The sequence below is a fragment of the Ochlerotatus camptorhynchus genome, unplaced genomic scaffold (assembly GCF_037179485.1).
Source record: "Ochlerotatus camptorhynchus isolate MF236.1 unplaced genomic scaffold, CSIRO-AGI_Acam_v1.1 ptg000330l, whole genome shotgun sequence".
Taxonomy (NCBI): domain Eukaryota; kingdom Metazoa; phylum Arthropoda; class Insecta; order Diptera; family Culicidae; genus Ochlerotatus; species Ochlerotatus camptorhynchus.
The window spans coordinates 10,739,146-10,750,881 of NW_027040818.1; the positions used below are offsets into that span (position 1 = coordinate 10,739,146).

Sequence of the window (11,736 nt, forward strand, 5' to 3'; positions counted from 1 at the left end):
TTTTTATCTTCTTCATATATGTACTTCTTTCGTTTAATTTACGTCGGTCTCTATTCTGATGGGGCAAAAGATCGACCACAGACAAACAAACATAACTCTCGCATGTTGTTCATCGATTTCGCATTTAACGGTAAATTTGATTTGGTCTTAGTTGGCAGTTTCTCCACCTGTGGCGCACATAGTCAATTATCTTGCGTTTGACGTTTACTCAATACCGCCATCTTATTGTCCATCACAGGGTACCGATCAGATGGCGGTAGTGTTTTAGCGACAATGTTTTGCAGTGAAAAATATTCAATGAGTTATATCTGTTTGTCTGTGGTCCGAAACAGTAGTTGAAAAAAAAAATCTCAAAATTCCGAGCATTTGAAAAAGAAGACTGCTTATAACTACTACATACAACTACAACTAACCTACAACTACTATATACATACACCTAACCTACTACATATATACAAATTGCTTATCAAAGCATGTTCTGATATGTTGCATTTCTGCACAAGCCTAGCCTTCATGTCATCAATTTTTAAATCTAGTTTTGAAGCGTTCGCCTTTTGGTGGATTCTCACATCTGAGCTGCGTAGAGGATCGCAGGTGCTATAATTTGTTTGTAGACTACCAGTTTGTTCACCCTTGAGAGGCGGGATCTGCGACAAATCAGCGGATACAGACACCTAACTAAGGCAGAACACTTGACTACGGTTTTCTCTACATGCGAGCAAAATAGTAGCTTTGCGTCAAACAACATCCCGAGATAGGCTACTTCGGCGGACCACTCAACCCTTGTGCCGTCCATGATTACAGTACAAGAGGGAGCCGGTTTTAGTTTGGGTGATTGCCTGTGGAGGAACATGGTTGCTTGAGCTTTGGAGGCATTGATTTGCAGGTGTTTGCATAATCGCAAAGACGTTCGTTGAAGTTTGTTTGTCATTTCGCGAGGCATCTTTCCTTTGACTGCTAGTGCGGTATCATCTGCGAACAGGAAAAACACCCAACCGTCTCCAAGGGGAGGAATGTCGGAAATATAGATGCTGTAAAGCAAAGGTCCCAACAAACTTCCTTGCGGAACACCTGCTGGGATGTAAAACGTATCTGAAAGATAACCATTCAACGATACCTAACACGCCCTTTGCTGGAGGTAGTTACGGGTGATTTTAACCAGATGTAATGGAAAGTTGAAGTTACAAAGTTTGTTCACAAGTCCGTCATTGTCAAACGCTTTTTCAACGTCTAGCAAAGCCATGGCTGTGGACTTGGATACAACTTTGTTACTTCGGATGTTATTCATCACCCGTACTACCTGGTGATTGGTGGAGTGCCCCTTCCTGAACCCGAACTGTTCCGGAAGAAGAATGTTGTTTTGCTCGACAAACTTGAGCAAACGATTTAGAATGAGTATCTCGAACAATTTGCTAAGCGCTGAAAGAAGGCTGATCGGTCTCTAGCTTGAGGGCAATGTTGGATCTTTACCGGGCTTGCGGATTGGTATGATTTTTGCTACCTTCCAGATGCTTGGAAAGTAGTGCAGCTCCAAGCATCTGTTGAAGATAGCGGCCAAAAGAGACTGCACTTTCATGATGAGTCTTGTTAAGTTGAATATGCCGTCAAACCCGGGAGCCTTCATGTTCTTGGTATATTTCAGCGATGAGCAAATCTGTTGAACTGTAATCTTATCCGCCGGAGGCATGACACAAGAGGAGGCATCTAGGTTTTGAACGCATAGCGTAACCTGATCTTCGAGCGGATTTTGGATATTCGAGCCAAGCAAATGCGATGAAGCTACATGCCCGCCGATCGCATTTGCTTTCTCCTGAAGGGTGATTAAAAGCCGATCGTCATCATTTCCCAACCGAATCAGTAATTGGGTGTGGGAATCAATAGCAACAAACTTACCCCTCACAGAAACTTGTCGAACACATGCCTCGTCAGCCACGGATATGACCTGTTGAAAGTCCTTCCAATGCCTGGTTGATGTCATCTACGGTGTCCAGCGGCGGATCTTCGTCGATGCCTCTGTCAACCACACCGAGGCAGATACAATAGAGATTGCTAAAGTATGATTGTGTAAGTGATTTGTTTTCATCGGGAAAATTTTCCGCTATGAAGTTTTTTTTCCCGATGAAAACATTTTGCGTATACGTATACGTGACGCACACTACGGTACGACAAACGTCAGCAATCTCTATATTAAATCAATGGATGTAACACAGACAAACAGACATAACACATTGAATATTTCCCACTGTAAAACATCGTCGCTAAAACATTACCGCCATCTGTTGAGTACACTGTGGTGGGTAGTACGCTGAACAGACGGCAGTAGTGTATAAACGTCAAATGCAAGGTAACTGAATATGCGCGCCACAGGTGGCGGTACTACCAACTACGATACTTTTAAATTGACCGTTAAATGCTTGTTCGATGAACAACTTGCGAGTGTTATGTCTGTTTGTCTGTGGATGTAATTTTTTTCACATAATCGTTACAATGTAATATTACACCGCCAGCGGAATGACCTCTGTGTAGCTGTTTGGATGTAATAGTCAACAACTTTTTTTTCTGTGCTGGCTTAAAATGTTCCTGAATCATAAATATAGCACAGACAAACAGACATAACACATTGAATTTTTCTCACTGTAAAACATTGCCGCTATCTGTTGAGTACACACCAAATTTAAGTTTTAAATATCAGTAAACAATGCTTTACTGAAGCAATCAAAAGCTTTATTGAAAAACAGCAAACGATATTTTTTACTGAGAAATTCAGCAAACATAAACGATTGCTGGCCACCCAGTTAAGAGCTGTCAAACTTATTTATAGCATCACAGTCGCAAGTATTTTGCATTCATACAAATCCGTCCACACCGCAGGAGGTAAAAAACCACTGGGTCCCGAAGAAAATCATTATTATTTTTGGCTCACTCAGTACCAGAACAACGGTCCCAAGCAGTCCCAAGCTATTTCACTCACCCCTGCATGTTCTGCATGAATCCACACACCCCTGATGTTATCTGTCAAACTTTCATAGCGAATCAAAACAAACATAGTGTAGTAATAGAATTTCAACTAGAATAGGGTACGTTAATCGTTTGCTTGGGACCAATAGGCTACTAAAGTGGTGAGCCAATTTAAAATCGTTAGTTTCGTATTGATTGTTGGTACTACCATAGAGGTAACTCTAAGACCAGAAGGTCCCGAAGAAACGAGCTTAACTTTTTGGCTCAGCTCTGGTACTATCTTCGGTCCCAAGCTAATCGATTCACCCCTCGAAACATAGGAAAATTCACTAACCCCTCATTTTATCCGTCAAACTTTCATAGCGACTCAAAACAAACAGTGTGTAGTACTGGAATTTATACTAGAATGGGGTACGTTAGTCGATTTGCTTGGGACCAATAGGCTAGTCAAGTAGTGAGCCAATTTGAAATCGTTAGTTTCGTATTGATTGTTGGTACTACCATAGAGGTAACTCTAAGACTACACTGAAACAAAGACCATAGTTAGAAATACTATTTTGCAGAAAACACTTATTTTCGGTATAACTACGCTTAATTCACCATGATTTCAGTATAATTGACTTTAAATATAAACATTATACCATTCTGTCAAAACTACTATGCTTACTAAAACCATAGAGGTAACTCTAAGACTAGTAGGTTCTGAAGAAACGTGCTCAACTTTTTAGCTCAGCTCTGGTACTATCTTCGGTCCCAAGCTAATCGATTCACCCCTCGAAACATAGGGAAAACCAATAACCCCTCATTTTATCTGTCAAACTTTCATAGCGAATCAAAACAAACATTGCGTAGTACTAGAATTTCGACTAGAATAGGGTACGTTAATCGTTTGCTTGGACCAATAGGCTAGTCAAGTGGTGAGCCAATTTAAAATCGTTAGTTTCGTATTGATTCCCTAATAAAAAATGACCATAAACGAACGATAACCTTAATGATTGAACTTTTCCACAAATGGTTTGGATGGTACCCCGAACACGTCGTTAAGAAAATTAACCATAACATTTTTATTAGGGTTGTTGGTACTACCAACTGCGATACTTTTAAGTTTTCCCTGATTTTGGTTAAAGAAATCCAATTTTTCGTAAAGTAAGCTAAATGTGATGTCACATTTGAGCTTAGCTCCCGTCCCCGAATGTTTTATTATGTTTTATATGAATGTTAAAAGCGGTACAATTTTGAACCATAGATGGCGCAGCTGCAATGCTCTTCTTCATCATCGCACCACCCTGAGTGCCATGTTGTATAAATGTTTACGTTTGAAGTCGATAAAGTAGATTCTCTGTTTATTTTTCTTTTCAGTCCTGTTTTGACAACTAAATTTTTTACGTTTTGCGCAAGCGATGTTAGTGATGTTGTTATAGGAAGTCTCGTGAAAATTTAATCGTAATAATTTAATTTATCAATTGAAAATGTAATTACACGAAACCCAAATCAATAAATCGGAAATAAGTCGGATTCACCGATCCCATCTTTAGTGATTCGAATAAACTCTTTCAAATGCAAAAAACCAGTGTGACAGGTTTGTGGTTCTTCATCGTTGCCTGCATTGCCTGCATGCATTTTTCCATGTTTATCGATTTGTTAGGTTGACCTTATTTTTTTTTGCGTTTTAGCAGCGTATTATGCCTAATAGTGATTCGTCCGGTGGAATCTACACCCCCCTTCCGCAAACGACGATAACCGATTCCGAGAGCGAGGAAGATTTGCTGCAACGGCATCATCAGACCCAGCACCAGCATCGAGTGGCCGCGGTGCACCATCATCAGAACGGAGGAAGATTTGGGAAGAGCAGAGTGTCGACGACGACGACCACGGCGATTGCAATGAATGGTACCGGAGGACCACCGGGTAAAGCGAAAATGCAAGGAAACAACCGGAACTATGGTTTCGGAGAAGACAATGGAACCGCAGTTTGTAACAGCTTGTATAATGGGTTGGCCAGTCCGAGCGATGTCGAGGATGCAAGTGGAGTGTTTCATCCGGATAATGTAGCGATTCTGCACGAGGCTGGAGGGATTTCCAAGAGGAAGATGTCATTCCCGCGGAAGTGCTGCTTTGTGGCATCGTTGGCCGTTTGCTTCCTATCGTTGGTGGTGTTTCTGTGGGTGATTCCGTGCTCGGATGAGTTTGCCTGTCCGGCGCGAGCGGAACGGATTAAGACGCAAAATTGGATCCGGAACTACGAGAAGATCGAGCTGAAGGGAGTTATCAACGTGGTGGAAGGAGTTCATGGTAAGAGTAAGAATTTGATTTTTATGTACCGCGGAGATAAGCTGTTTCCGGAGTTTGAGGATTCCTATAGGAGGAGGAATGGAATAATATCGTTGATTGGGAGTACCGGAAAGGTGGCTTGGTACGATCAGATGGCGAACGAACCGAAGAGTATCGATTGTACGCTGATCGATGCGGATTTGAATGGATCGCCGGATTGCCTGGTGATGGATGAGTACGGCCAGCTTGAGTGCATCAATCCTTTATCTGGAGAATGGATCTGGCATACACCGATCTACGATCGGAAGAGTATTCTGAAGCAAAATGATTTGCTGGATTTCCCATTGGTTATACCGGATGTAGATGGAGACGGTGTGAAGGATCTGTTTTTCATCACGAGCTATGGGGAATCGAAGCATAACAAATTTGTGATGATATCCGGAAGGATGGGTGAGCTTATTGGCGATTCCCATATTGTGAAGGAGTGCATCTATGTCCACAAACTGATGATCGACCCGGAGTACAATGTCATGTTCAACTGCGTCAAGGAGAAGTCGGAGCAGCAAAGATCCAAGCCTCTGGCAGAATTGTACAAACTGATCAAACACAAGGCATTGGATATGAGGAAGATCACAAAGAAGGTCGACCTTCAGCAGCACAAGTTCTTCGGTCAACGAAAGAACACTGAAAAGCAGAGAACAATTACCGCGGTCGGAGGTAAACAGTTGGTAATCGAGAACCGAGGAAAATGTCCGGAAAATTGTACCACTTCAGTTCTGCTGACAGTAGAATCCACCGGGACGGTTCTTTGGAACGCTTCCAAGAGACAGCTGTACGGAATGCAACCTGTCCGGTTGACATTCAGCAACTTCGGCACGGACAATCGGTCTACAATCTATGGTTTTGTGCTCAAGTTCTGGGAATGGAGCCTGGACGAAGTGGACAACCATAGCACTCGAAACAAGCGTTCTACCAAGGAACGGAATATTTTCTCCCATGTTCTAGTCAAGAAGCAAGCATGGGTCCTTCCGGATCAGGACAACGGTCCCGAGACGTCCTCCAAGGTTCGACGAAGTGTAAATCAAACCCTACGCCCCGGGACTTATAAAACGCGAATGCGTTACCTCAAAGAATCCGTTACGCTAATCATATTCAATTCCACCCATTTCAAAATCGAAAATACCAGCCAATCGAACGTGATTCAGTTCTGCCGCGAAAACGTCAAGGACAAGTCGGACGTCGTGTGCCAACCGGATCTGAACTATCAGGAAAACTCGCTGCTTATTGCAGACCTAGATGCCGATGGCTCCCAGGAGCTGGTGTCGTACTACTCTACCTTTGTGAAGGCGGAACCGGAAGCGGGTGAACGGTCCGGAATGAAGCTGAAGACGTTTGTTCAGCTGCTTCGGCTGGAGTCCGAGCTTCCCAAGTTGTACAATACCATGGAACCGATCAAAAACATTACGGTCTAGTGAGATTCTGAAGGGAGAGAGGAGGGGTGAAGTGATGTGTGATCTCATGCCTAGTCATACTTTTAGTAGAGTTATTAAGCCTAACGTTAGGACGGAGAATCTCAGTTAGTGTGTGTTTTATCGTAGGAAACGAAAGTGGTAGTGAAACCTTAGGACCAGTTTGGACAAAAGATTTTAGCTCGCAAAAACCGTTGACTGTATGTTTATATCGCACCATCCATTTATTCTAAAAATTAGATGTGCACTTAGCTATCTACCTACCACGAGTTACAGACTATGTAAGGGAAACCAAACCAAAGCAAAAATATGTTAGTCACTATTATTCGTAGATGTGCATCAGCAGCACCAGCAGTATTATGACGATGACAGTTTGAAATACATTATTCTAGATTAGAGCTTGCTGGGAGATCATTTCGAAATAAATTGCCTTGAGGGACCAATTTGGTGGTTGAATTGTTGGCAACATTATGCTCTTTTAAGTAAAAATTAGTGAGATTCGACAGAACATCGTTGGAAGACCAAGTGAGCGATGTATGTATAGAGGCGAAAATCTTCTATTGGACTCCGTGGTTCGGTCACTGGTGTGGGATGTGAAGAGATATCTATTCAGTTAAAAATTCTTAAGAAGTGGACAAGATTTTCGCAGCTGTTCAGCTAGTCAATGGATCAATGAAAATTTATTTATTATTCTCTTCATCGGACATTTGTTGTCTAAATGAAGATTAATGGGGAAAAGCCTATTTGGCAAATATTTGCGCAAATAGGCGTAAAAACCCCATATGTTTTCAAAATACAAGGAACAATATAAAAAGGACAGAAAAACACATCTATTATAAAAATAAACACCGAATAATAATAATAATACTATGGTCTTCATCATAAAAAATAACCTCGTCCTATGGCATGGAGTTATCCTTGGATCAGTCGAGGCCGTCATCGCAGAGTTGATCGGGAACAAAAAAGGAAACAGATAGCAAAATTCATCAGATGTACATTAATGGACAGCTACTCACCGTCTTGCAACAATTGGCTGATTGAAAGCAGTTGCATTTGTCGAACCGTATCGTCACCTATCCAGCAGACTACGTTGAATCCGTTGACGAAATGTTTCCACTGTGCAGTTGAAATCGAAAAAAACATAGAATTCATTGAAACGGGCAGACATGAACCGTATTGGATCATGTAATTAGTAATTCAGCCAAAATCCCGGGAGAGTCGATTTCGCTTATCAGCACTTTTGCTGCAAAAACTGCCTGGTTAATCTTCCGCCTACGTTCAAGAGTTTCAATACCCAGTAGTTGGCAACGATCTTCGTAGGGTGGAAGGTTCGTAGGATCGTACCAAGGAAGGTGGCGAAGAGCGTAACGAACGAATTTCCTCTGAACAGACTCGATCCTCGCTATCCAAACTGTTTCATACGGACACCATACTACTACACCAAATTCCAAGATCGATCGCACTAGAGAACAATATAGAGCTTTCAGGCAGGTAGGATCCCGAAACTCATCAGAGATCTTAAAGATGAATCCGAGTTGCCTGTTAGCTTTGGCTATGATATCCGTGTAATGTAGCTTAAATGTCAAAGCAGAATCAAGTGTAATTCCTAGATCACGAACGTTGTCCACACGCTGCAGAGGTTGGTAATCGATCGTATAATTGAATGCAATAGGTTTTAGCTTGCAACCGCAGGCAGTCAGTGAATCATCGCACAACCACGTACATCTTGACATCGTCTGCATAGAATGACCGGCAGCCAGTTGGAAGTATCAAACCGATTTCGTTAATGAATATGGAGAATAGCAGCGGTCCCAAATTGCTGCCCTGAGGAACGCCTGAGTTGTTTGAAAAATATTCCGATTGATCAGACCCGATTTTCACACAAAGCTCTCGATTGGTAAGATACGATTCAAACCAACGAGTGAGTCCATGAGAAACACCAAGCTTCTCGAGTTTGGCAATTAGAATGGCATGATCAACCCGGTCGAAAGCAGCCTTGAGATCCGTGTATACGACGTCCACCTGTGCCCCTGCCTCCATATTCCGTAGGCATAGGGAAATGAAAGGAGCGAGGTTTGTTGAGACCGAACGTTTGGGGTGGAAACCATGTTGGTCAGGAGAAATGTAGTTTCTACAGCTGGCAAATAAACCGTCGTTGATGATTATCTCGAATACTTTCGAGCAGGCACAAGGTGAAGTAATTCCTCGGTAACTCTCCACATTTTGTTTGTCTCCTTTCTTGAAAATCCATTTTCAACGAGAGGGAAATACACCTTGTTGTAACGAAATATTGAACAGCTTTGCAAGTGGAGAGGAAAGCTCTGTTGAGCATTTTTTGAGTATGGACGATGGAATGCCGTCAGGCCCAACAGCGTTCGAGAATTTCAGCTTCTGGATGGCAGAGTCGACGAGGTTTAATGTGACCGTGAAAATATCAAAGCTGAACGCGTCACTGGGAGTATCTCTGATCCCTTCAGCAACTTGGCTTAACGATGCCGTTGAATCGTTGAAAACACTCTTGAAATGCTCAGCCAGGAGGTTACATTTCTCTAAAGAAGTGTTGGCTCTTTTATCGCTTAGATGAATCTCAACCGGTAGCCCATCCTCTTTCCTTTTTGTCTTCACAAACGTCCAGAATAGCTAAGGATTACGCCGGAGATTGGTCTGCATACGTCTTGAGTACTTCTTGTATAGAAAATGGTTGTACATTCGGTAGCAATTACTTGCTAACGAAAATAATCGCTTGGTGAATGGATTACGGGACTGGCTGTATTTTCGAAGAGCCTTCGATCTCACACGCTTCATGTGTTGTAATCGAGCATGTTTTGGAGCAGGTCTCCTCAGAGGCACACAATCCATTATTAATCGGCTAAAAACTTCGTCGAAATAGTTAACGGCTTCATCAATGGACGAACACAAGTCAAGCGACTGCCAATCTACCTGGGCCAGTGAGTGATTCAATGCGACGTAGTCAGTTCTACGAAAGTCCAGGCTTTGTACATCAACGATGTTTTCATAGAGAACAGGAACTGATCGATTGATGAATGCTCTGGATGTATCAGAGGCTCGGATGCCTCAGCGACACTGCACTCTAGTGCAACGGCTTCGTTCACCAACACAAGATCAAGCAGCCGAGAGTTTCTGTTTGGTACAAAATTAATTTGCTTTAAACCATGCAGGCTAAAACCATCCAAAAGAGCACAGCAGGAAGCAGGCATGTACGACCGAAGAATGTCTATGGTTGGATGATCATTCGCGGAAATATTCCAAACAAGCCCAGACTGGTTATAGTCGCCAAATAGCAGAGCTAGATCGTTGTGATGTAATCGGGACAATACAGCACCAATGGGACTGATATGGTTCTCAACGCAGCTCAAATTAGATTTACGGTCAGGAGGAAGGTACATAACGCCGATGCTTGTCATGTTGTGTGACGTCGTAATCTTCACCCATAACTGCTCAAGAGAAGTACTAACCGGAGCAGGATCGAGGCAACAGTTCAGTCGTTTGGAAACCGCAATCAAGACGCCACCACCGCGTGATTTGGCACTGTTCATCCGGTTACGGTCATTTCGAAAAACTGAGAACCTACTGCCAAATAATTGTGCTGAGTGAATTCGATCATCTAGCCAGGTCTCGGTAAGAACTATTGCATCGTAGTTGGACTCAACAGCAGTCAAGAATAAGTCGTCAATTTTAGTTCGCAAGCCACGAACATTTTGATAATACACCACAAGTCCATCGGATGCTGAGGTTTTGACAGAACTATGCTGTGGCTACCGCAGTATTTTACATTTGATTGTCCATATACAGTAGCGCTAAAAGCATGCTGTGGTGGGTTCAAAACTCCATTTAAATTGATAAAAAAAAATGTGACCAGGACCCAGTTCATGGCAAGAGCAAGCATTTATGCCTAGTCTGCGCGGCGTGTGAGATGAGGTGACAGTGAAGTGATGGTGAAGTGACAATTGTCACCTCGGGTGAGGTGACTCTCCATTTGATTTGCATGGAGACTCACCTCACCCGAGGTGACAATTGACACCTCACCTCACACGCCGCGCAGAATAGGCCTAATTTACTCTAGGGGTAGCCAGGATTCTTAAGCGTATCACTTCAGGCCAGCACGACTGACGGGTTCGGGGGTTCAGTACACCGAGTGCCTGCTCAGCGAAGTTTCATTCCAGGACCGTCCACTTCATAGCGAGTCGTGTTACTTATGAAATTGAGTCACTACTGAGCAGCTCGGCGTTTTATTTTACTGGATATTAGTGAAAAATTTGCGAGATTCAGCCAAATGTATGTTTGTTTGCTGAGATCTCGGCAAAATTCTAGTTTGTTAGCTGAATCTCGGCAAGTTTTACAATGAGGTCCAGCGATATAAAATACCAAGCTGCTCGGTGGTACCCATCTTGGCAAAAAAAAATCTAAGTGTATACTTCCATGAGATTCCCTAAATTTTTATGAAGCTCCTGAGCTTCTATTATGTTTTCAAAACATTTTTGAGGTTCCTTGAATTTTGCATAGGACAATAACCAATAACCATCGATAACATCACCGTTATCGTCTGCAATGGTAAATCTGCATTGCAGAAGTTGTCGACGGTTATCGATTAACAACTCTGTTTTTTATTCGTTTATTTGTCAAGGCTCATTTGCGTTCGATTCACGGAGTCGAAACTCAATTTTTGTTTAACAAACTTTTCTTAAAACTACTGTTAGTGCTACGGCGAACGATTTCTCGCGGCTTTCTCGAGGTTAGAAGTAACAATTGACAAATCCAAGTTTCAATCGGCCACCATGGCGCTGCAATCGCAGCGGTGATAAGTCCGAAATAATGTGTCAAACTGAATACATTTTTGAAATTTCAACCAAAAAACTATTATTTTGTATTTATTCTAGCGAGTTTCTGTGGGAGTCAAAACATGATCCGAGCAAAAAGTAGTACTCGTAATAATGGTATATAATTCTGAATTTTATCGTGCTTTGTTTCGAAAATATCTTCCAAATAAACAAACATCATCCAGATCACCCGATTCGTC

At 42.5% G+C, this 11,736-nt stretch overlaps 1 protein-coding gene across 2 annotated transcripts; it reads left to right on the forward strand.

The window, feature by feature from the left end:
* Positions 1–4,378: 4,378 nt before the first annotated feature.
* On the forward strand, positions 4,379–7,096 carry LOC135708615 (uncharacterized). Of its 2 annotated transcripts, none has more exons than XM_065230717.1 (2): positions 4,379–4,537; positions 4,632–7,096. In XM_065230717.1, the coding sequence occupies exon 2, from the start codon at positions 4,641–4,643 to the stop codon at positions 6,699–6,701; it is 2,061 nt and encodes a 686-aa protein (XP_065086789.1). In that variant the 5' UTR covers positions 4,379–4,537; positions 4,632–4,640; the 3' UTR covers positions 6,702–7,096. The 2 variants fall into 2 exon arrangements, with proteins under 2 accessions (XP_065086789.1, XP_065086790.1); XM_065230718.1 differs by having other exon boundaries at positions 4,635–7,096.
* Positions 7,097–11,736: the final 4,640 nt, after the last annotated feature.

Coding starts and splice junctions, on each gene's coding strand:
- LOC135708615 (XM_065230717.1), top strand. CDS start 4,641: ATGCCTAATAGTGATTCGTCCGGTGGAATCTACACCCCCCTTCCGCAA.